General features: G+C 35.5%; 1 protein-coding gene across 5 annotated transcripts in view; it reads left to right on the plus strand.

The window, feature by feature from the left end:
• APLF (aprataxin and PNKP like factor) overlaps nt 1–21,997 on the plus strand; it is an 84,532-nt gene extending 62,535 nt beyond the window's left edge. The window contains exons 9-12 of one of the 5 annotated variants that reach the window (XR_014326657.1): nt 13,139–13,185; nt 18,151–18,349; nt 20,063–20,288; nt 21,336–21,997. Coding sequence is in view for 4 of the 5 variants with exons in the window: in XM_082851990.1 (XP_082708116.1) it covers nt 13,139–13,185; nt 18,151–18,349; nt 20,063–20,171 (355 nt within the window). In the remaining variant the exon portion in view is untranslated. Of the gene's footprint in view, nt 1–12,597; nt 12,751–13,138; nt 13,186–18,150; nt 18,350–20,041; nt 20,345–21,335 lie in introns of those variants that run through there. The other 4 variants (XM_082851990.1, XM_082851991.1, XM_082851992.1 and 1 more) reach the window with 4 other exon arrangements.
• The last annotated feature ends 3,640 nt before the right edge of the window (nt 21,998–25,637 follow it).

Below are 25,637 nucleotides of genomic sequence, written 5' to 3' on the forward strand. Positions count from 1 at the left end.
AGCATTTATTGTTTGTAGATGTTTTGGTGACGGCTGTTCTGACTGGTGTGAGGTGATAGATACCTCATTGTAGTTTTGCTTTGCATTTCTCTAATAATTAGTGATGTTGAACATCTTTTCATGTGCCTCTTGGCCATCTGTATGTCTTCTTTGTTGAAATGCCTATTTAGATCTTCTGCCCATTTTTTGATTGGGTAGTGTTTTTTTTGATATTGAGCTCCATTGTATATTCTTGCCTCCTTTATCAAAGATAAGGTGACCATATGTCACCTTATTCGGGTTCCACGTAAGTTAAGCAAAAAAATCCTCCTTGGTCATATTTCCGCGTGCAATTCTCTACTTAAACGTAACAAAAACGTTTTGTTTTTAAAACAAATTGTGACGGGCAATGAAAAGTGTACACTGTACACTTTTTTTTTGTACAGTGGATACTGTACAATAATGTGGGACGGAAGAGATCGTGGGTCAAGTGAAATGAACCACCACCAACCACATCAAAGGCTGGTCTTCATCCAAAGAAGGTGATGTTGTGTATATGGTGAGAGTCCTCTATTATGAGCACCTTCCGGAAAACCAAATGATTAATTCAAACAAGTACTGCTCCCAATTAGACCAACTGAAAACAGCACTCGACAAAAAGCATCCAGAATTAGTCAACAGAAAACACATAATCTTCCTTCAGGATAATACATGACTGCACGTTTCTTCGATGACCAGGCAAGAACTGTTACAGCTTGGCTGGGAAGTTCTGATTCATCTGCCATATTCACCAGACGTTGCACCTTCAGATTTCCATTTATTTCGGTCTTTACAAAATTCTCTTAATGGAAAAAATTTCAGTTCCCTGGAAGACTGTAAAAGGCACCTGGAACAGTTCTTTGCTCAAAAAGATAAAAGGTTTTGAGAAGGTAGAATTATGAAGTTGCCTGGAAACTGGCAGATGGTAGTGGAACAAAACAGTGAATATGTTGTTCAGTAAGGTTCTTGGTGAAAATGAAAAATCCGTCTTTTAGTTTTACTTTAAACACCGAAGGAGCTTTTTGGCCAACCCAATACTATGATACCATTATTAAATAAATCTTTAATATCTCAATATTCTGTCAGGTATCCCAATTCCCTTACAGTCTCATAGTATTTTTTTTTCCTTTTGTATCTTTGCATCCAGATCCAGTTAAGGTCCATGTATGACAAAAAGTGGCCATGTTTCTTAAGTTATTTAATCAATAGGTTCCTCTTTGTTTTTTCCCTTGCAATATATTTGTGTAAGAAAGCTGACCATTTGTACTGAGGAGTATCCCTTAGTCTGTATTTTGCTGATTGCATTACCAAATTGTCATTCATTATGTTCCCTTGTATTTCCTCATAATTGATTGTTAGAAGCTAGTTATGTGTTTGTTACAGATCTTTTACTTCTAGTAGTACTTTGTCTCTGAAACACTACCTGAGTTAGACATTTCACTGTGCCTTTTTGAAGATTCAGATTCAGAACTTAAGCCTCTCAGACCTCCCAGGAACTCAGCAAATATTTCTTGGGAAAAATCAGCCTTGTGTTTGGGGTTCCTTTAGTTTCTAGACTGTTGTGACAACACCATGAGATCATGATGAGCTGTACTAATTTCTCTTTCCTAAGATAGTGTGCCTCCACTCGGTCCAGATCTTATCCTTAGCCCACACTAAGAATCGTCAAAGGCTTCTACGGAAGAAAGGAGCCAGTTATTGTCAGCTCACCTAGGAAGGACTTTTTCCTCTTTGGAATTTTAGATAATATAAAATTCTCGTTGCTCCCACAATTCTCTCATAAATATATTTTTAACCATTTATCAAGGGTTTCTTTTCTAGTTGTTAAAACAAGAGTATCGGTCTGCCATGATGTCCTGCACCCTTTTCAGAAGCAAAATACAAATATGCCTATTCTCGAGGAGAATAAAAACAAAATGCAAAGCCTTGCTAAGAATAATGATGTCAAAAATTGCTGCCGTTATTTCGTCAGTCTCTTTAAATGGGGGCAGAGTAGGGAGTAGTCAGGAGAAATTACTCAAAGGCCAGTGACTCACATGTACTAGTAGAAACTTTCATATCTGTATCTAAATATATTTATATGTATGTATATTGTATTTTTCTTTTTCATCTGTTGAGCTGCTTGGTGTCATTGTTTCCACTTGAATATAAAATCCTAAGATTTTTTTCTCCCTCATTAATTTTAATTACAGTTTAGAGAGACTCTTGGAGAATGTTAGATATGATTGCTTACTCTGACTACTGTTTTACAAATAAGGGAATGGAAACAAAGAAAGATTGAGTTGCCTAAGACTCCAAAGCTAGTGAGCTCAAAACCAAGTCTCCTCTCTCCTCTGGTCCAGCATTTCTCTGTGTTGTGGCCTGATTCCACCATTGTTAGCGCTTCTAAAGTATTGATAGTGCTTGCCTTTCTAGCCACATAGCAAAATAATATTTTGGAGTTAAAAAAAAAAAAAAACAAAACCCAAATAAAGTACCTTAAAGAAATCGTGAATTTTTCAAATCAACAAGATACTAGAAACTAGATTGTAGAAGCATGATATATAGTTATATATCCTTTCTTGTCACATTATCATTTTTAGTTAGGCAAAAAACACATCTAGTAAATTTATGTTGTATCATTTCTATAACTAAATTGATATAATGTTATGAGCTATTTTTTCTTTAACAATATCGATTTGCAAGAATAAATTATTTTTTTAGCCATATACTGTTTAGTGCTGTTAAAAAATGATTTAAAGAAGACAGTTTGAGTGATACAAATTAACTTTAACACTTTATGAAACAGACAGTCTCCATTTGGAGAAGTGCAACATGGGGCAGAAGACAGGAAGATTTTATAGGATGAAGAATAAAGAACAAGGAAGAGAAAAATAGAAAATGTCTGATTGGCTGGGGCCCCATAGTCAACCTTGTTTGGGGTGAGAAGGAACAAAGAAATAAGTATAGAGCCAAGAATTGGTTTGGCCTGTGGGGATTGGCTGACTGGATACACGGTGTCTCTGGTCAAGCAGAGCATTTACAGGGACCTGAAAGTTATCTTAAGTTTCAGTTTGCTGACATGGCACCCTAGGCAGGAGTGGCTCCATCTTGGTCCTAGATGTTTGTTTCAATAGCGCTAGAATATAAGCCTACTGTATCAGAATGATAAAATGTTCTAAATTAGCTTGCTTAAAAGCAAGTTTTTAGGTAAATGCATGTCAGGTTTTTCCTGTAGCCATAGAAGAAAAATATTGAAGCCTCACGGATCATAAAATAACCCATGAAATCAGCCAGAAATTAATATATTTAGAAAAGTAAAGATATATATGTTTTAAAAGTAAAGTTGTGATAAGCCTGTATTCCATGATGGTTGACACATTTGGAAGAGAGATGAAATTCATGGGCTAAAACATCTTTGTTTGCTTTTTATCTTTAAAAATTTGCCTTCACAAAACAGGATAAGAATTATTCTCAAGTAAAAACAAGTATTCTCTCAAGTGAAATACTAGGTTGGCTTTTAATTTGTTTGCTTCCCAATCTTACCTTCTAATCCCTTGAACGTGTCCAAGTCAGTTTCTCGTTTTGATAAATCTAGGTGATCTCAAATGTTGTATAATACATTAAATAATCTTAATCTTATACTGTATCGGCTAGTACAGCTTATCATGATCTCATGGTGTTGTCACAACAGTCTAGAAACTAAAGGAACCCCAAACACAAGGCTGATTTTTCCCAAGAAATATTTGCTGAGCTCCTGGGAGGTCTGAGAGACTTAAGTTCTGAATCTGAATCTATAGTAAAATAAAGATTCCCATAGCCCATATAATATAGGAGGTTGATGTTGAAAAAAGGATCTTTAATTATTAAATTTTACTTCTTCTAAAACTACAGGCATTATTAATATTTTCTCTGACATTATACTTTTAAAACTCTAACAAAGTTAAATCAACTTGAAAAATGATAATTTGAAAGAACTAGTTGTTATCATTTTCAGTATCTCACTCATTTAACCAGTTTTCTTCCCTTTGCGCTATACACTGCAGCCTGTCAGAAGACTTGTTCTGTTTAATGCATTTGATTAGCTTAAGGTACTTGTCTAAATTAGAACATTAGATACTTAATGTCCAGGATAATCCAGTGATTGCTGTGCTTGCCTCTGACCTACCTCCTCTGGTGCATACTAGGATTTTACTCAGTGCATTACTCCTGTTCTTATTTGTTAAATTAAGCACTAAACTTAAAATATGTATACACTAAAATGAACAGAATCCATCTTCAACCAGCTTAGTGTAAAAATGTCAAGTCAAACACGTATATTGTCTTAGATTTACAAAACCTTAGGCAGGCATGTATCATACAAATGAAAGTGTTGTTGCCTTCATGTTTTCCAGAAGCCAATGCCCCATTTTTTTTTAAATATTAATTATAATACCTTCTAAGAGGGATGATATAAGGAAGTGTATCAGTCATCAACTGTAAGTGCTCTCATTGTAGTGAATCTGCAATATGATCTGTATAGTGTGAAAAAACATAAGTGTTTTTGCCACAAGCATAATTCGTTGATATTAAAATTACTATCTTTTTTTATTTGTTGATCCAGATTTATAGCTATGATCTAGTCTTTTCCTATTTTCTCTTCTATTTTCAAAGTGTTCCAAGTTATTACAGTATTATCTTAATAGATCCTGTATGCAAATGTACACCTTAAACTACAAGATACTGATCTTTAGAAGCTGCTTAATTAAAAAAATAGGAATGTGTGTGTTTAGTGTAAATTCATATTATATTATTTGAGGCAAAATAAATAGGTTTTAATAGGGAAACTCTAATTGCCTCGTAGTTGAGATTCCCAGAATCAGTCATGTGAGGCTGTCGATTATTTTATTTGTAGTTAAGAATAATCAAAGTTGATCGCATTTTTATAGGATCTGCATATGTAGGACGTAACCTGTCATCACTTGCCATGCTTACGGTTCTTTAATCATATGTAAGAATACAATCTTAGAAGAAAGTATCTTAAAGTAAATGTTAATCACTGGCTGCACAGTTTTACCTGAGACTTGGCTATAAATTTTTGTTTAACTTCATTTAGAAATAGCAGTAACAGCAACAAAAAAGAAGTAGCAGTAACAACATTGCTACTTGACATGTAATGTGTCATATAGCCTTGACAAAATGTGCTGGAGTGTCTTCTGTGGTTTTGTTTTTCTTTCTCCTTTATTTGAATATACATTCCCTTTCATATTAATGTTTGTTTTTCTTTGTTATATTTAGTGTTAATTGCACATGTATACAAATTTTCAGAGCTCTCTTGGCAGAGATAGTAAATTGTAATGATTTTCAATTAGCAGATTGACTACTTTCTCTTATTTTATGCTGGCTTACTCTTTCAGTATTTGATAAAGACCATATTTGTTAATTTTCCTTTTTCTCCTAAATTTGAGACTTAGATATTTGAAAACATAGGATTCATGTTTTTGCTTTAGGTTTTAAAATAAGTGTTGAATTTCAGAAGTGCAAGATAAATTATTTTGGAATGAAAAACATATAGTATGATCATTTATTCATTGAGTGAATGTTGAGCGTCTGATATACTAGTCAGTTTTATAGAAGTTGATGTAAAACAGTACTTTAGGTTCATTTTAAAATTTTGAGTGGTAGGTTTGGTATTAAGTTATCAAATTTTTGGAAGTAAACAAAAATAAAAATTATGCTGTTCTTGTTACTGCCTAGTTAATCTTTAGGTAGCTCTTTATGATGGAGAGAGAATGGGTTTTGGAATCAGCAGACTTAGGTTCTAGTTATGGTTATGCCAATTCTGTAGCAAAACTTTCAATGTCATTTGATTTTCCTAGGCTTCAGTTCCTCATGAAAACAAGAAGGTTGGATCATTTGTGCTCTGGGGGCCTCCATTCAATAGTGGGGAGATCTAGAACAGAGAGAAATATGGTCATATTCATAAAGTCAGATCAGTTACATTCATGGCTACTCTTCCTTAGCCGCCTTTGCTGTCTCCTTTTTCCCACCTGTAATTATTGCTGAGCCTCAGGGTTCAGTTCTTTGATCCTTTCCCTTCTCTGTTCTGTTTATTCCCTAGGTGAGCTAATTCAGGGTAATGGCTTCAGACTCAAATGTTTAAATGCCTGCACTTGGTTGTAAAATAGGTCAAACTTATATCAGAAACAGACCTCTTGATTTTGGTCATGAAAACAACTCTTTCCCAAGTGTTCTCCACCTTTGTAAATGACTTCACCATTCACATAGTGTTTAGGCCCCAAACCAAGACATGCCCTTGATTCTTCTCTTTTCTTCACATCACGCATTCAATCCATCAGCAGTTCTTGCCATTTCAACCTTTAAATACATTAAGAACCTGACCATTTCCTACTTCCTCTACTTCAGTCGTCTTAGTCATAACCACCGTCATCTCAGACCTGGTGTACCGCAGTGGCTTCTTAACTGATATCCTTGTTTCTTTTCTTGCCCCTTAATAGTTCATTTTCCACACAGCAGCCAGAGCAGTTCTCTAAAAATAAGTCATATCATGTTGATTTCTTACTCAGAATCATCCGATAGCCTCCCACAAAACTCTTTTCCATGGCTTACAAGTTCTTCTCTGACTTCATTCAGGACTTCTTTTCCTTCTCCCTCATTCTCCTTGAGCTATACAAATCTTTGTTTTTCCAAATACCCTACGGCCATGGCAAATTTGAAGACATTTTTTATTTTCTCTTACTGAGTGTTCTTCCTTCAGATATGTATTTGTTATTCATGTGTCTATATCATTAACACCAGAAATGCTTTCGAAAAGGTATATTTTAAAATATAACAGCTCATAAAAACCTGGTGTAGTTATGGGTGTATACGTCTATCTTTAGAACCCAAAGATTTAAAAAGAGTCCAAAAACAGGATTTTGAGGCCTGCTGAGTTACAGAAAATGCTATTTGTGGAAAAGGTTGATGTAAATCTTTTATGAATGAATTCTAAGTATTTCCATTCATTATTAGGAAAAAGTCCTGGGTGGAATTTTGCATTGTCCTTGAAAGTTATTTCAGATGTTCATATGTCCCCAAAGAGCTGTACACTATTGCCACTTAGCCTTAACCCAGGGTTATATGAAAAAGACTTTCTGCTTTATTATTAATAACTTATTTTTAAAAACAGGATATGCATGGGCAAATGTTATAAAATATTCTATAAATATGTGAAATGCAATTGGGGAAATATTCAACAATAATAATTATATGTATTATTGAAGGAAAGATTCAGCTTTCTAGTATTAGTTGGCAATTACTTTTACTGGCATATAGAATTTTTAGACATTGTTGGCTATCTTTTTTTTTTTTTTAAATTTATTTATGGCTGTGTTGGGTCTTCGTTTCTACACGCGGGCTTTCTCTAGTTGCAGCGAGCGGGGACCGCTCTCCATTGCGGTGCGCAGGCCTCTCACTGTCGCGACCTCTCTTGTTGCAGAGCACAAGTTCCAGACGTGCAGGCTCAGTAGTTGTGGCTCACGGGCCTAGTTGCTCCGCAGCATGTGGGATCTTCCCAGACCAGGGCTCGAACCCGTGTCCCCTGCATCAGCAGGCAGATTCTCAACCACTGCGCCACCAGGGAAGCCCTGTTGGCTATCTTAAAGTAAAATTGATTTATGTTTCTATAAAAATAGTTGACACCTGTAAAATGCTTAATGGCCTACAAATGTTTATGCACGTCACTTCATTTAATGCTTCAAACAACCCTGTGTGAGGTAGGCAGTATTTTCCCTGCTTTACAGATGAGGAAGTGGAGACTTGGTCACAGGACTTGCCCTGAATCACATAACCAGTAAACTGTAGTTTGAATTCAGACTCGGTTCTTCTGATCTCGAAACCTGAACCCCTTCCACAACATAATGCTGGTGATCTAAAGTTTAACAAGCCAGATGAGAACTGGTCCAAGTCACAGTGGCATCTGCCTCTTAAGCGTTTGTGAAGGACACACTCTGTGTTCCTGTTAACTGGAGTGATTGATTGACTAGAGCTAAGTGTCCTATGATGCTGAGCAGTCAGTATCTCAGGAACCTGATTGCAGTGGTGTCTGCTTAATATGGTTGTCGGATTTTCATTGTTTCCTGGGGAAGTAATATGAATTGTTAATGGCAGGAAATTCTAACATATTTCAGTCCTAGGTTTGTGTAAAAAGCTTCCGTGAGCACTTTGATTATTAACTTTGTAGGTGTGAATGCAGAACAATTTCAGCACATTGACATTCTTTTCAGCCTAATGAGAATAGGCATTCTTTGGCTTATATCCAACAGAAAAACTGCCTTTCAAAGGATAGATTTCTGAAAACATCACGATTCATGGATTACAATTTCCAAAAAAAAAAAAAAAAAAAAGAACATTAATGTAAGAAAACTCATCAGTCTAGAAGTTATTAGAAATCGTGTTTTGTACCAGCCAATGAGAATTTTATTGCAAATGTTTTTTTTTTTTTTAAAGATTGGCATTTTTATTTAATTTAATTTAATTTTATTTATTTGGCTCCGTTGGGTCTTCTTTGCTGTGCACGGGCTTTCTCTAGTTGTAGGGAACGGGGCCTACTACTCTTCATTGTGGTGCGCGGGCTTCTCATTGCGACAGCTTCTCTTGTTGTGGAGCACGGGCTCTAGAGCGAAGGCTCAGTAGTTGTGGCATGTGGGCTCTAGAGCGCTGGCTCGGTAGTTGTAGTACACGGGTCTAGTTGCTCTGCGGCATGTGGGATCTTCCCGGACCAGGGATCGAACCCGTGTCCCTTGCATTGGCAGGTGGATTATTAACCACTGCGCCACCAAGGAAGTCCCACAAATGATTCTTTCAAGCTCTTTTCAACAATCATTTTCTTAAGAAATAATAGTATAGGTAGCAAAAACAAGGGTCTTTTTTCCTCTTAAATAGGAAAATAGAAAATATTTCATCATTTTGGAAACTCATGTAAAGCTCAATTTAAAAAAACCCTCTTTTTGAAGGAAAAGAGTTGATTATATTGTAGTAGGTAGATAATTTATGAAAAATATAGTTGAATGCCACCTTGTAAAAGGTACTCTTGTAAGTGCTATAAAAGATATTTAAAAATGTAAGAAAAACCCATGACCTCCAGCAGCTCATTTGACAGATGATGAGATAATACACACACACACACGCACACACACACACACACACACACACACACACACATTTGTGTTGAAAATTTAGATGACAGTATAAGAAATTACGTGATAAGTACCAAATGGTGGATATGGACAAGATGTTCTGGAGATATTTCCTAGTAATTATCAGAGTTGTTTTCCTGCGCAAGGTACTTAGACAAGCAGTGTAGAGTTAGAAGAATATTCTTGGCAAAAAGGCTGTGAGCAGTATGGAGATTCCTTAAAAAACTAAAAATAGAACTACTATACGACCCAGCAGTCCCACTACTGGGCATATACCCTGAGAAAACCATAATTCAAAAAGAGTCATGCACCACAATGTTCATTGCAGCTCTATTTACAATAGCCAGGACATGGAAGCAACCTAAGTGTCCATCAACAGATGAATGGATAAAGAAGATGTGGCACATATATACAATGGAATATTACTCAGCCATAAAAAGAAACGGAATTGAGTTATTTGTAGAGAGGTGGATGGACCTAGAGTCTGTCATGCAGAGCGAAGTAAGTCAGAAAGAGAAAAACAAATACCGTATGTTAACACATATATATGGAATCTAAAAAAAAAAGGCCATGAAGAACCTAGGGGCAAGATGGGAATAAAGACACAGACCTACTAGAGAATGGACTTGAGGACACGGGGAGGGGGGAGGGTAAGCTGGGACAAAGTGAGAGAGTGGCATGGACATATATACACTACCAAATGTAAAATAGATAGCTAGTGGGAAGCAGCCGCATAGCACAGGGAGATCAGCTCGGTGCTTTGTGACCACCTAGAGGGGTGGGATAGGGAGGGTGAGAGGGAGGGAGAAGCGAGAGGGAAGAGATATGGGGATATTTGTATACGTATAACTGATTCACTTTGTTATAAAGCAGAAACTAACACACCATTGTAAAGCAATTATACTCCAATAAAGATGTTAAAAAAAAAAAAGGCTGTGAGCAAGTGCCTATCAATGGCAAAAAATCAAACACTTTTTTCCCAATGTAGAAATGAAGGATTGGGCTGCAAATAAAGGTGGAGGGACCTTGAAGGAGAGGATAATTTAACATTCAGAATACTTAACTTCTTTACATTTAAATTGCTATGTAAAGAAAACATGCCTAAAATTTGTTTTTGAGTATGTGCTTTTGCACATAAATGTGATGATACATTTTTGTTTCTGCTTTGGCTCATTTTCATATTGAAGTCTATCTATTCTGTGAGTTATAGCATCAAGAAAGAATAAAGTATTTTTGAAAATACCCCAAAACAGGAAACTTTTGAACCTGTCCCAGAGGATATTTTTTCTTCATTTTCAATGAATTAACTAGCAGAATCTCTATTGATATTAATTAATTAATACTTTTGTTTTAAATGGGAAGTTTGATCTCTAAGTTAAATGTGGAAAAGTACCAACTCAGCTAGTTTCTTCTGGTCTACATTGCAGTCTTAACACCTGCCTTTTAATGAAAATAGCAAGTTCTCCTAGGAAAGGATGGAAACTATTAGCAGAACCTCAGAGAAACAGCTTTTTCCCCTCTAAGGCAGATGAGAATCTGCACATGGAGCTGAAATTTTCTGAGCACAGAATTTCATAACATATTTCTGCTCTTCCTTTTTGCAATATACCAGGGTAAATTTTTTCCCTATTCGTTTATTCTGAAATGGCTTGCCTTTTCCTAGGTAGTGTGTGAGGTTAGATAATGTAAATGGAGTATGTGAGTGCAACTGTGTATGTGTTCCAAGATGATGGGGAACCTTACCTTCTGCAACTTTGGGGTTGAACCATTACCTCCATCCCCACCGTGGTTTCTTTTTTTTTTTAAATTGGGGTATAGTCGTTTTACAATGTTGTGTTAGTTTCTACTGTACAGTGAAGTAGAGTTCCCTGTGCTATACAGCGTGTTCTCAATGGTTGTCTATTTTATACATATTAATATATATATGTCAGTCCTGATACTGTGTCTTCATTTGGCCTTTTAAAAAAGTTACTCTTCCTTTCAGTCTTGCTAGCCTGACAGTGGATGTCCACAGTCTTTTAACTGGTATTTGGTACACAAACTGTACTTGTCTCCATTAACTCACTTGGTTTCATTTCTATACTTGTTTTTAAAGTCTGACATTTAGTTACTTGAGAGTTTCTAAAGCAGCTTTTGAAGGAGGCTCCAGTAGCAAACAATTAAGACCATAATGAACTTTTCAATAATCCTGCTCTGTTAAGGGCAAAACAGGAAAAGGTTAGGACTTCTAGGTACCTGAAGCAAACATGTATTAAAAGGAAGGAGAAAAAAGCCTTTAAATCTCAAATGACTGTAGATAGATAATAATAATGATGAGGCATCTGTGTAGAATGTTAACACTTGAAGAATCTTGATGAAGATGTATGGAATTTCTGTGTACTAATCTTGCCACTTTTCAGTAGTTTGACATTTTTTCAAAATAAAAAGTTACTAGTATATTTTACCACAATAAAAAAAAAAGATTTTAAAAAGGTTACGAAAAACAATCTCAAAGGATCAGCAATTTTATCCAGATTATTGATTAAAATACCTTTGGTATTAATGTCCCCCATTTTTCTGTTCTACCTCCCCTGATGTCCAACATTAATTGTACTTTAATAAAGACTGAATTAAACAAGTTAATGACCTGTGCCAGCATGTTCAGTAAGGAAAGATCTTCCCACGAAGCATCATGGCAGCTTTGTTCATTTGCAGCTCCCTTCATCACGTTTAAGTTATCCAGTTTATTTCTTTCAACTTTCAAGTTTCTTTTCCATCAAAAGGTAAAATTTGGGTTAATTACCCCAAACACACAATCTTTTGGTGAATCTTTTTTCCACTTTTCAAAACTATTGAGTTATGACCCCAGTTAATTGTGTGGTTGCACTCTCGTACTGTGTTTAATGCTCATATCGTAGGAGAAGTTACCCCAAAAGAAGAGATATTAGCAATAAGAAACGTTGCTGACACCTGACACAGAGCCTGGCATGTAATAAGTGGCCCATGCCTGTTACTTGGACCACTGATGAATGAATCAATGGCTAAGATTAATTACTTACCGCCTACTAAGCCCTTAAACTGAGGACTTATTTTGTATTACTCCTGAATCCTCACAACAGCTTCATGTGAACTGTATACCTCAGCATATGTCTACTGTCAGCGCTCCCCGGCTCTCCTTTGTCAGTCCCCTAAGAGAAAGGTACCCACCAAGTGGATCATGATAAACCAGTTGCTGCTTTGGGGTTCTGCTGCCTGGGTAGTTTTGTACTTTGCGGAGAATGTGTTGTATACACAGTGTACCCAGACATTTGTTTAATGAAATGATAGAAGCGATCATCAATATATAATCAAAAGTAGATATTCAAACAGTAGTTTCTGTTTGACTTTGAGATATGTTATTATAAATTTCTCGATGCAAACTGACTTTCTTGTTTTCTCATAACAGTTGATTGGTATTCTTTGGAGAGACATGACTTACATGCTTTTGTCTTTGGATTCTAGAAGAGCCTTAGAAGTATCCTTTTAGATATTACACACACACACAATTTGATATTTTGTGTTATATACTTTATATACTAATTTACCTCATATCTTTATATATGTGATATATGGCATTGACAGTTTAGAAATACAGTATATTGTATTATATTTTATTTGTCTCATACTGCTTTTCTGTAGAATGTCAGTCATGAGGGCAGCACTTTATCTGGTTCATCACTCTGTCTTTGCATCTAGAAGTATGCCTGGCATGGAGTAGGCACTCAGTAAATGTAATTAAAAAGCAAATGCTTTGTACAGCATGGTGACTATAGTTAACAGCAACAACAATAACAAGGCAAATGCTTTTCAGTAAGAGGTTTACTGCTAATTTTATTCATAGGTTAGTGAGTGCTCTAGTTTAATTTAAACAGTCCTGTTCCTTTTCAGTGATTGTCAAACTAGACCTTATATTTGCTTTCTTTCTTTTTTTCCCTTTTTTTTTTAAGGAAGAATCCCCAGCACAAGATAGAATATAGACATAGTACATTTACAGGTAAGTAATTTTCCTTCAGGAAACTCCAAATGAAACCTTCAAATGGATTCTCCTGTTAAACCTAGATACAGTTTCCAGTTATTGTGAATTTTTTAAATCTCTGCTTCTGTGAATTTGTTGAATTGCTGATTTTAATAATTTTCTTAGATTTAATAACTGATGAGTTTTTATATAGCAGATGTTTTCTACAATCATTGTCCAACAGTATATATTTGCCTTGGTATCTGTTATGATCCTTTTGTTTGCAGGTACCTTAAAACAAAATCTCAAACTGGCCTGAATGATAAAGAGATCATATTGGCTTCTATAACTGAAAAGTCCAGAAGCAAGGCTAGATTGGACAAGATTTGTTGCTTTGGCTCATTAATAATGTCAATAATTCACCAACACCCAATTTCCTTCCATCATCCTGTCTTTAGAGGGGTGATTTTTATCCTAAGACTGGCTCCTCTCCCCACCAAGGAACTATATGCATCCTTATTCAACTGGCTAAACTCCATTTAACATGGTAAACTCCCCATGTTTATAGGTAAGGAGAGAGAGAGAACAACTTTGACTCTTGCTATTCCTAGGAAAAATCATAAAATTAACTTTTTTTAAACTGGCTTAGGTTACATTCTTATTCTTGAATTAATCACTGTGACCACTGATCAGTTTGTTCCAAGGAACCAAGGCAGAGTCCCTTTCTTCAGAGTCCCTTTCTTCAGAACCACAGAGATCCCCAGTAGAAGCTAGTTTTGGGGAAGGAGAAGGGGAGATAGACACCAGAGATGCAACTATCGAATGACCGTCATTCCTGTTTACATCAGTCTGTTTTACCTTCTGTTTCCCCTGCTTCTGAACTCTAATATTTTTTCCCGTTAACAAATTCTGGCTTCTTCATATCATTTATATAATGCAGAGGCCAATTCAGCATCCAGTATTTCTGCCCACAGAGTGAGAGAATAAAATGTACTATCCAGGCTATGCCCACTTGCCTTTGTATATGTATAAACACAGCCAACTTGTAACCAAGTGATAAAAATAATTAATTTCACCACAAGGGAATTCTATTTGCTATTTCTTATTGAAACACACTTCAGTGCTTTAATACTGCAGATACAGATTTAATCACTTTATCTGAGCTAATGTGGTATGGAGTTTATATGTTATCCTTTTCTTTATTGGGGCTGTATCTCAAGCTATAGCTTTTATGGTTGTTAAATTAACTTCCCTTTGAACAATAATGTAATAATATTTGATTAAAACTCTGTTTTATTGACAGATTTCAGCACTGCCCCATGAAAGAGCATTTGACACATTTGTATATCTTTACAGAACTAGGAACCATTTTCCTAAAACCGACAATATGCATCATATGGCATAGTTAAAAGTATCTGAATTTTCTTTGAAAAATCTCTTTGAATTATCATTGAAGTGTCTTCTGAATGAAGAACGTATTTTTAGAACAATTAACTTTTCTTAAAAAAAACTGTTTATTTTGTTGGAAAGACAGTTGTGGTTTTTTTTTTTAAGTATGATATTTTAATGTAACAGTTTAGCCTTATATATTTAATGTACTTTCAAGAGTTGTTATGTGGCAATATAGTCAGAATATCTCTTCCTACTCTAAAAACCTATAAATTAAGGTGTCTGGGGTATTTAAAATATTAAATGTTGAGGTCTCATATTTCTTAATTTAGAGATATCTAAAATAAAATGCTAACATACTTGTTTTTCTTATTTCCCAAATCTTTAAAGTTTAACATTACCCAAGATCTTAATCTGATTTATGTAACACTCATTCACTCATTTATTCATTTATTATGTGTCTTCCAAGTGAGCAGAGTTACAGAGATACATGAGAACCAGCTCTGGCTCTACATGCTTGGGGTGAAATGCTCTAAAATCTTGGAGGAAAGGGGTGGAGTACTTTTTGCCAGGGTTTATCAGGGTGGACTTGATAAGGGAATTTTAAGTTGGTCTTTACGATGGTAGGATTTCAATTATCTTTGTTTCGTAGCTTTGCGTGGGTGGGTATAGGGCATCCCAGACAAAGTGAATAATAGATGAGTCAAGGACATTGAGTAGAAAATGGAAAGTTGTGTTTGGAGTTAGAAGGTAGATCAGTTTAACTGACAGGGAGAGTCTCTCTAGTTACTGTGAATGATACTAAAGGGGTGTATTGAAGTCAGATTATAGAAGCTCTTGAAAGCTAGACCAAAGAGGTATTGTGCACTGACAAACAATGGTGAGCCAGTATTTTACCGCTGATGATGAGCAGTCTGAATTAGAGCAGGGGAAGCCTTCTGGAGATTAGTTAGGTAGTTGAATAAAGGACCAGAACTAGGCTACCATGAGAGTAGGAAGATAGGATTGGATACAAGTGAGATTTTGAACTAAGAGTCAATAGGATTTGCCAACTGATTGGTTGTGGTGTGGGGGGTGGGATGAGGTAAAGGAAATAGGAATGACTGAAAATTACAGATTATCAGGAGGCTGGAGATGATAATAGAGATCAGGAGGAAGAACTAGGTAGTTTGTGGGTTGGTTTTTTTTTAACACACGTTAAATTTGAGGTGGGGGTATCATAAATACATAATAAAACAGTAAAAGTTAATATAGACCCATATACTATATACCAAATACTATAGAATTTTATAATACAGAATAACTACATGAAATCCTTATTTAATTTCTGATTTGTAGCACTCCTAAAACACTTCAGTTTGTAAAGTTCTTCCACACATGTAACAGTTTATGCAGTGTATTCCAATTTTTGTAGGTTTGACTGCTATCATCTGTTAAGCTTCTTGTATATCTAATTGGTTTAAAATTTCACTAACTTTCCACACTTTTTCATAGTGCTGCAGTTTTAACACAACATATCGAATACAAGAGTGATCAATGCCAGGAAAATTTTATTTTAAACTTTCTTAGCTACCTTGCTTGTTGACAGCATTTGAAAGAAATTGTCGTCAGCATTTTATTACCTGATTATTGGAGTCATTCTTTCTGGCTTTGATTATTATGTGATAGTCATGATTCTAGGTCATCAGTACCATTCATGACTCAAAATTTAGAATGTCCTACTGATAGCTATTTTCCTATTTCTCTAGTTCTGCAGTTGTATGCACACATGTGCTTATGTAGACTTTTTTCTTTTCAGAAGTAGAAATTAAAAGATCTAGAAAGAAAGCTATTAAGGAAGGTTGGTGAAACTTAAATGAGATTCTGTAAACGGCTGCTTACTGTGAGGAAACCTGAGAGATTTTGGAACATATAAAAGGCTAATGCAATGGTGTTTTAAAAAAGAAATAAACTTAATGTATAATAAAGTGGATCAGACCTGCACAAACTGCTTTCCCAAAGTTAAAAATATGAATACCCAACTAGTAGCTTGGTCTTTAGTAGTAAAATGAGGCATTTAAAAACGTTTATTCTTATAGTATGTAGTAAGCTTTCATCTTTAGAGATGCTGGGCTAAAGTATTTTTTCACTTAAATGAAAATTAATATCCTAACTAATCCTAAGATATACTGGAAAAGAAAGGAAAATAAAACCTGAAGAATTATTGATGTTAAGCTGTAATGAGACAGCTATCTTATTATTGCCTATTACCAGAAAACTATTTGGAGAAAATCAGCAATTTGGAAAGATTTTTTTCTCCATGTAAAAATCTTCCAGCATGTATGTGACACAGTATACTCTTCAGTAGCTCTGCAGACTTGGTTCTTGGGATAAGACTTTGATGGTGAAATTTTAAATTGTACAGGAAATATTGGATACAAACTTCAGAGTTGTCATTCTGTTATTATAAATTCCTCTGCATAAATAGAAAAGTCAGAAATTACCATATCCTAATACCAAATAGTTAATAGCATGTTGTTTCAAATATGTTAAAGAGTTTGTTACTTTTTCTAGAGGTTGTTATTTTTCATTATTATGGTAGAACAGTGTTACCCATCAGTTTTTTTTAAAAAGTGACAGCTTATTTCTCTTGTGCTGCTTTCAAGTAGTCAAGCTGTCAGCCTGTCTCTGCATTTCATATTCCTGTAGAGAAAATGAAAATTCCTGTTTTGTCCTTAAAATTAGAACTTTGGAGTTGGAAAGGATCTTTGAGGTCATTTGAGGTCAAAGGATCTTTGAGACAGAAGAATTCTAGAATTGTAATTCTACTATTATAATGTTATTTAGAAATCTGTAAAGTCTAATGGCTGTTACCATAGTAATCCTAGTCTTATTGAAGCATGAGCTAAATTTTCCAAAGTTTGTAAGCTTATATTTCCTCATTTGGTCACAACCCTGGTGTGTCAATCAGATTGTGCTAGGTTTGCAGCGAAAACAAATGGTCCTCAAATTTTAGTGCCTTACAACGATAAATAGGTGTATTTCTCCTTCATGTTACATGCATGTAGCTGCATGTTGGCTGTGGCTCTGTCTCATGTGTGTTCTCATCCTAACTCCAGACTGAAGGATCAACCTCTATCTGGGACACACTGTTCTCCTAGCAGAGGGGAAATGGCAATAGCAGAACCACAGAAAGGCCCTTAAAGCGTCTCCATGGAAGCTGTTACTTCCACTCACTTTTCTTTGGCCAAGTCTGATGTCAATGGGGGTGGGTAAATAGAATCACATCACAGGGAGCGACAGTGAATAACTGGGACAAAAATACATTCTACCACAGTGGAAGGTAGGGTAGCATGAATATGATTATGATATTATTAAGGAACCATTATGACTCTCAGAGGACATTTTAGTCTTGGGAGCCTCATGTTAGGAAAAGTTAGAATTAAACAAATGTTAAAAAAAAAGTTAGAATTATAACAAATGAGAGCTTTAGCCCCCTTTCTAGAAATTTGTAGTAGTTAGCTTTGTATTAAGTAAAATTAATTCTTCTTGGCAGAAAAGGATATTTTACAGTTAGATGTTTCTAATCCCAGGTTGAGTGGCAATTGTTGTGTCATGTACTAAACTGTTTTTCAGTGAGAAACATTTCAGATGAAGATGACAGTGTTGGCCAACCCAGTGAGTACAACCTGCATGACAGCGTTACAGATGATGAGGGAGAAGAATATGAGCCAACAGATGAAGATTCCGACTGGGAACCAGGACAGGAAGACCTAGAAAAGGAAGATGTGGAAGGGCTTTTGAAAGAAGCGAAAAAGTTCATGAAAAGAAAAAAGTAACTCTTCTCTGCAGTAATATATGGCTCATATTTACCATTTCTTTGTGGAAAAATAATTCAGGAACCACGGAAGCACTTAAGTGATAATTGTTTTCCTTCTTTTTATAGTTATGACTTTACTATTGACTCTTTACAAGTGAAACACTGAAATGTCAACCTTCAGTGTAGTGGATGGAATTTGTTTTGTTGCTTTGCTTTTTCTATCCTATTTAAAGCATCTGGAAATAATAAGCAGACAGAGAGTTAAAAAGAGATAATTTGATATTTTTCATGTACTTCGTGTGTTTATAATAAAACTAAAAGCCATAGGTTGCACAAAACATTGGTCTCTTTTCTTTTTTCCAAAGATTCTGTCTTTATATAGAATACTTACGCCAGTATAACCAGGCAGATTGCATAATTAGTGGGAAAGCATGCTTCTTTCATTCCTATTAAAAGTAATTCTTCGAGCAGAACCAGGCTTTAAAAAATAACAGCCATCATCTAATGGCTGTTATTTTTTCTAGAACCCTAGATGTGAGCTTTGCAATTTCATTTACCACTTTTATTCTTTGAAACAGGGAAATCAGTACCAAATGGATACTGCAAATAGATTCAACTAGACTGTAGAAGAGAAATGTCCACCATGTCGGGGATGTTATTTTGCGTCCCAACTCTGTAATTTACTGTATGTCTGAGTTTAAAAGTATTTAGGAAAACTCAAAGAATTTGACCATTTCTTTTACAAACTGAAGTCCTGCCTGATTATTTTAGCTCTCAATGTGCTGTCCTTATATTAAGAATAAAGACAGTATTTTTAACCATAATTTTCTCAAACGATATTAGTTCTTTTATCCTCAGATGAAAGTAGCAAGTTGTCTGCCAGCATTCAAGATGCTGGCCTTTTATTTCAAGAAGAAACTCCTTCTTCTCCAATTTTATGTAGTGTATCTTTTTTTTTAAATTAATTTATTTTGGCTGCGTTAGATGTGGCGAGCGGGGGCTACTCTGTTGCAGTGTACAGGCTTCTTATTGAGGTGGCTTCTCTTGTTGCAGAGCATAGGCTCTAGGTGTGCAGGCTTCAGTAGTTGTGGCATGCGGGCTCTAGAGAGCAGGCTCAATAGTTGTGGCGCACGGGCCCAGTTGCTCGTGGAATGTGGGAACTTCCTGGACCAGGGATCAAACCCACGTCCCCCACACTGGCAGAAGGATTCCCAACCATTGTGCCACCAGGGAACTCCCTGTATCTCTGTTGTTAAACTACTTTAGGCTCTGTAATACTCTTCATTTTAGATGACTTAGAATCTTTGAAATATAGTTTAGAATCTTTAATTTGGGTATGTACACAACACAGTAGATACAGTATTGAAATCATAAATCATAAACCAAAAGTTTTCTTGTTAAACACTAATATTTTCTATTCTAAAAGAACCTAAAAATGTATATCTAGAAAGAGCAAGACAGATTTATAATTGTTTTCTTAGTGTCTTTAAATTTGTTTTCAAGAAATTGTATAATACTAAAATTTACTTAAATTACAGCAAGGAAAAGGTAAGTATTTCTCTATTGTCTATTACTCTGATTTTCTCTCTGTTGTTATTTAGGAACTAATGTTCTTTCCTAATGTCCCTTTAGTCTTGGGGGCTTGAAAAACCTGTGAAAAAAATTCTTTGAACTTATTCTCATTTTGCACTAACTTAATCCTTAAAGTGTTTCTTGATCCACTTACAGATCTATCCCAAAGGAATTAAAAACGTGTCCACGTAAAAACTTGTACACAATGTCCATAGACGCGTTATTCGTAATAGTCAAAAAGTGGAGACACCTAAATATCCATTAGCTGATGAATGGATAAACAAAATGTGGTCTTCCTCTACAACCAAATATTTTTTGGCCATAAAAAAGAACTGAAGGATTGAAACATGCTACAGCATGGATAAACCTTGGAAACCTTATGGTAAGTGAAAGAAGACAGACACAAAGGGCCACAGATTGTATAAACTCTTTTATATGAAATATATAGGCAAATCCATAGAGACAGAAAGTAGATGAGTGGTTGCCAGGGTCTAGAGGAGGGAGGGGCTAGGGCGTGACTCCTAATGCATAGAAGACTTTCTTTATGAATTGATAAAAATATCCTAAAATTAGTGGTGATGGTGCAAAATTCTGTAAATTTACTAAAACCCACTGAATTATACACTTTCTAAGGGGGAATTTTATGGCATATGAATTATGTATCTCAATAAGGGTATTATAAAAAAAAGAATGCAAAGGGTGACACTCGTCTTTTAGAAAGGAAAAAAAAGCATTCAATATCAGAATATATTCTTCCTGGAAGTAGAGTAATATGATAACTCATGGTAGCTGTTTTTTAAGGATAGTTTGATGTGCCTTTCATAATCATCCTGAAGACACTTTTGAGTATAACAAATGTATAAATATGTAACTCAGTTGACTAAAGTGTAAGAAAAATTTGCCACTTGTAATTGGACTATATTTAAGTCTGTGATTCTCAAAATAGAGGGAAAACTGATGACATTTGTGGGCTCAAAAGCAATATTAACAAAAACTTGATTCTTTAATTAATTGCTGTCCTGAACGTGGAAAAGAGCCAACTCTCCCTATCGTGGTGTTCATGGAATTTAAACTATATCCCAGCCTCCTCCTTCAAGCTAAAAATGATCACATATACATTTCTCACCTACATGTTTAATTCTAAAAGCAGATATTTTTTGTTGACTTCTTGAAGGGAGGTAGGTTTTCTGGGACCTTGGGAAGCTGGAGAGATGAAGATTTTTCAGTGACACATGGGCGCTGATTCTGCTTTTCTCCCAGGTTGAGGATGGCTTTGTTGATACTGTTGGTTTCTAGAACTAGACGATTCTAGTGGTTGTAAACATTCATTGTAATGAAAGCAAATAGATTGTGAGCATAATTTTTCCAGAATGGTGATATAAAGCTGACAATAAATGGATAGTGACTTTCTTCTGATTTATCTATGCAGAGTTCAGTGTCACCAACACACCCCATGGAGGCGGAAACCACACACCAACATGCTATATCCAACCCTGCTCTGTGTGACCACCTTGTTCCAATTAATTTCTCTTTCATGTGTGTGTATGTGTGTTTGGTTTCTTCCTGCCAATCTGCAAACCTAACTTATGAAGCTGCTCCTCTACAGTAGGTATTGAAAGAAAAATGATAAAGAGTAATTATTGCTGAGATTGTTACCGGCCATCTTGATATAATATACATAATAAACTTGATTATCATAAACAACCACAGTTGTACTCTGTTGTGCCCAAGACCCTGTCTTAGGTGCTGGTGATTCAAAGAAGAATAACACAGAGTTTCTGTTTTCAATGTCCTTACAGTCTATTTGGGAAGATAGGATATTTATTCATTCAGTAACGGTGACTACCGAACACTGTGGAGAATACAAGGAAGAAAAGGACATGGGGTCTACAGTCAGAGAGCTCACAAAGGCAGTGAGGCAAGTATGCAAATAGCATAATGGGTAGAAATGAAATAGTCCAAGAAAGGAATGCTGGAGTATAATTTAAATGTCCTGTCTTGCTGCATATTGAAATACAGTCTCATTCTTGAGGAAGAGCCCTTGTCTGATTTGAGTTACAATCTGAACTAGCAAATTTTTTTCATGGAACACAATTTTTATCTTCAGTAGTGACTGGCAGACATACTGTGGTTATTCACATTTGAGTATGTGGCAGACAGTTCCTCAAAAATGAACTTAGCCTATTTTTTCAAGGAAAGCAACCAACAGTATATGTTGTAATTGTAAAAATTGAGCTTTCAAAGAAAAAATTAGAATTTTAGAAAACTTGTGTATGTCGCTGTGAGCTTGATAGCTTCCCAGAACTTTTAAAACTCTTCTGATGATATTGATGGTGATATAATACAATGAAATGTGTCCACGTTTAGGAGATCTACAAAACTGAGCAAGCCATTATTTTACATATGACCAATGTATGTTATAAAATCAGGCATGGGTAAAAGATACATTCAAGGCATAAGATAGACCAATGAAACTTAGTGTAACAGAGTCTGTAAAGTTCATTAATATGATTTCAGGTTACACATTGCACCTAACATCTCAGAAGCTGCTATCTGTCTATTTTGGGTGACGTTTTGAAAATAATATTCACAATTATCTGAAAAGCCTATTAAAATACTTCCTTTTCTAAGTATATATCTGTATAAGGCCTAATTTTCTCTATATACTTTGAGCAAAACAACATACGAGAGCAAACATGAGAATCTGTCTTTTATTAAGACAGGCATTAAAGAGATTTACAAAATGAGAGATTACAAAAATGTGAAACAATGCCACTCATTTCACTAAATTAAAATATTATTTTCCATAAAATATATTGTGTTTATGTATAATGGATTTATTCTTTTTAAAAGCATTAGCAAATAAATATTTTAAATTTCTCAATTATAATTTCAAAACAGGTAAGTATAGATATGACCCTCATAAACAAAAGCTCTTTAGGGTCCTCAATAATTTTTACGAGTTAAAGGAGTCTTAAGCCTCAGTGTTTTGAGAACCACTCAATTAGATCACTGTACCATTCAACTAGGCTAGTTATGGTGGGATAACCCCCAAATCACAGTGCCTGAACACAAGGAAAGTTTTCATAAGCCAAGATTTTTTGTGTTGGGTGACTCTCCAGGCCAGTGTCTTTCATGTGGCAACTCATCATTCCAGGCTTTCAGAACCTGTCATCTTGTAGTTGCACCACTGGAATATGAAAACTTATCAATCATGACTGCAAGGGGAACAAAGAAAGTGGAGGGTTGTACGCTGTTAATTAAATGCTTCATGCTGGAAGTGTCACTCATGCTCACAGCCCATTGGCCAGAAGTAGTCACATCGCCTTGCCCACTGAAAGGGCCCTGGAAAGTACAATTTGGGTGCCCAGAAAAGATGAGAACCAGATGGAGTGAACACTAGTAATGTCCACAATCACTGAAGGGGTGAGTGATAAATAGGGAGAAGAGAGTTGAAGACAAGATCTTGTGTGTCAGCATTTAAGGAGTAGGAAGATAAAGAAGACTTCAAAGGAATTGGAGAAGCGAGATGTCAGGAACTTGCTGTGTTGCAGAAGCTAAAAGTTGAGGAACTATTAGAAAGTAGCGAACAATGTCAGTTGCTACAGAATGGATACAAGCCTAAGTACTGAGATTAGATTTGACTTCGTACTTCATGGAGATAATTGAATCCATTAGATGAGAACTTACAGACTCTCACCTGTATCTACCTATCTCCCAGCTATTCCCATATTCTCTGTTGTCTTTCCTGATATTACAGTTGAATTGTCTGCGTTCCTATTTAAAGCCAATCCCCCATATTCAGTCACCTCTTTCATGCTCGTGGATATCACACTGGTAATTCCTCCCTTTTGCTCTCATCTCATCAGTCTTTGCCTATATACTGAACCATTCCCATCACCATATAAAGAATATTTCTTCCATCCTGAAAACAAATGAAAATCTTCCTCTGACTTCACTTTTCTCTACAGCTTTACTACTCCATTTCTCTTCTCCCCTTAACAGAAATATTCCCCAAGAGTGTTGTCTATACTTGTTGTCACTAATGCCTCTACTCCTTTGAAACTCAAGCTTTCCTTATCACCTCTCCATTGCAACTGCTTTGGTCAAGAGCATCAATGATCACTCTTCTAAATCCTATGATCAGTTCTCAGCCCTCATTCCTCTTGAACTTTCTGCAACATTTGAGACAATAAGTCACTCCTACCTCCTTGAGACACTTCCTTGATTTGACTTCTAGGAAATTAGAGTATCTTGAGATTTTTCTGCCTTACTCCCAGTGTCCATTGCCTGGTATTTAGTTTTTCCATGAGCTCTTAATGCTGAGTACCCTGCAGCAGAGTCCTTGGTCTTCATTTTCCTATTTACATTCATTTGCTTGGTGATTTCGTGCAATCTTCTGTTTTGTTTTGTTTTTTCTATGTATGGATAACTCCTAAATTTGTATCTCAAGACCCGACCTCTTCCCTAACTAAATTCCAGACTTACATACCCAATTGTCTACTCAACATCTCCGCTTGAATGTAAGATAGACATCTCAAACTTTACATGTTCAATACTGACTTCGAACTGCCCTCCTCGCTACCCCCCAAACCTTCCTCTCCTGATCAGACTGAACAACTTGATATTATTCTTGACCATCCATTTTCTCCCACACTCAGCAGAATCTTGATGGTTCTACTTTCAGAATATATCCAGAATCTGACTCTATCTCTGAACTTCCACTGCTATCAGCTTGGGCTCCCTGCTTCAATCTTTGGCCTCTACAGTTATATATAGCCTTAAATGTATATATTAGGAAAAAAGAATACAAATAAATGAACTAAGTTTTCTCAAGAAGCAAGATAAAGGCATCAAGATAAACCCGAGGAAAATAGGACAATTAGTAAAGTGAAAACTTGAAATAAAAGATTCGAAAAAGCAGTAGACTTGATCAATAGTACACAAAAATAGATTCTTTGAAATGATTGATAAAATAGACACGTGGCAAAAAAAGACATTAGAAACAAAAATGGTTAGAACTATACATACGAATGTTGTAAAATTTTTGTAAGATAATATGTACAACTTCTTGTCAGTAAGTTTATAAATCTAGATAAATGTATGACTTTCTATAAAAATATAATTTAATCAACATTTACTTTAAAATAGATTTAAAAATCTGAATAGGTCAATAGCTATAGAGGAAATGGAAAGTATTCAAAGATCTGCCCCTACTGTGGTACTAAATGCTGGGGATTACAAGTGAAGTCTATTAAACCTTTATTCAACATACAGTCCTCCTGTTATAAGAACTATTACAGAGTATAGAAAAACATGGAAAACTCTCCAATTCTTCAAATCAGCCAAAGACAGCACTGAAAAACTTACAGACTTACCTCAGTTTGAACATAGACATAAATATCCTAAATAATGACTCACTTGTCTCCAACAGTGCATTAAGATATCATGATGCACCAGGATTTATGCTGAGCGTATAAGGGTAGTTCAGTGTCAGTAAATCTATTAATGTGATTCATCACACTAACAGGTTAAAGAAGGAACAGCTTCTCATGATCTCCTGAAAAGCCAAAAATGGTACTGGATAATTCAACATTGTTCTTCAAAAAACAAAATAACAAGAAGAAAACGCTTGGTAAGCTAGGAGTAGAATTAAACTGCTTTAAGTTGATGAAAGTGTTTATTTGAAATTTACAGCAAACATTGCAGTTCATAGGGAAACATTAGAAGT

This window comes from Leucopleurus acutus (assembly GCF_964270905.1).
Source record: "Leucopleurus acutus genome assembly, chromosome: 12".
NCBI lineage: Eukaryota > Metazoa > Chordata > Mammalia > Artiodactyla > Delphinidae > Leucopleurus > Leucopleurus acutus.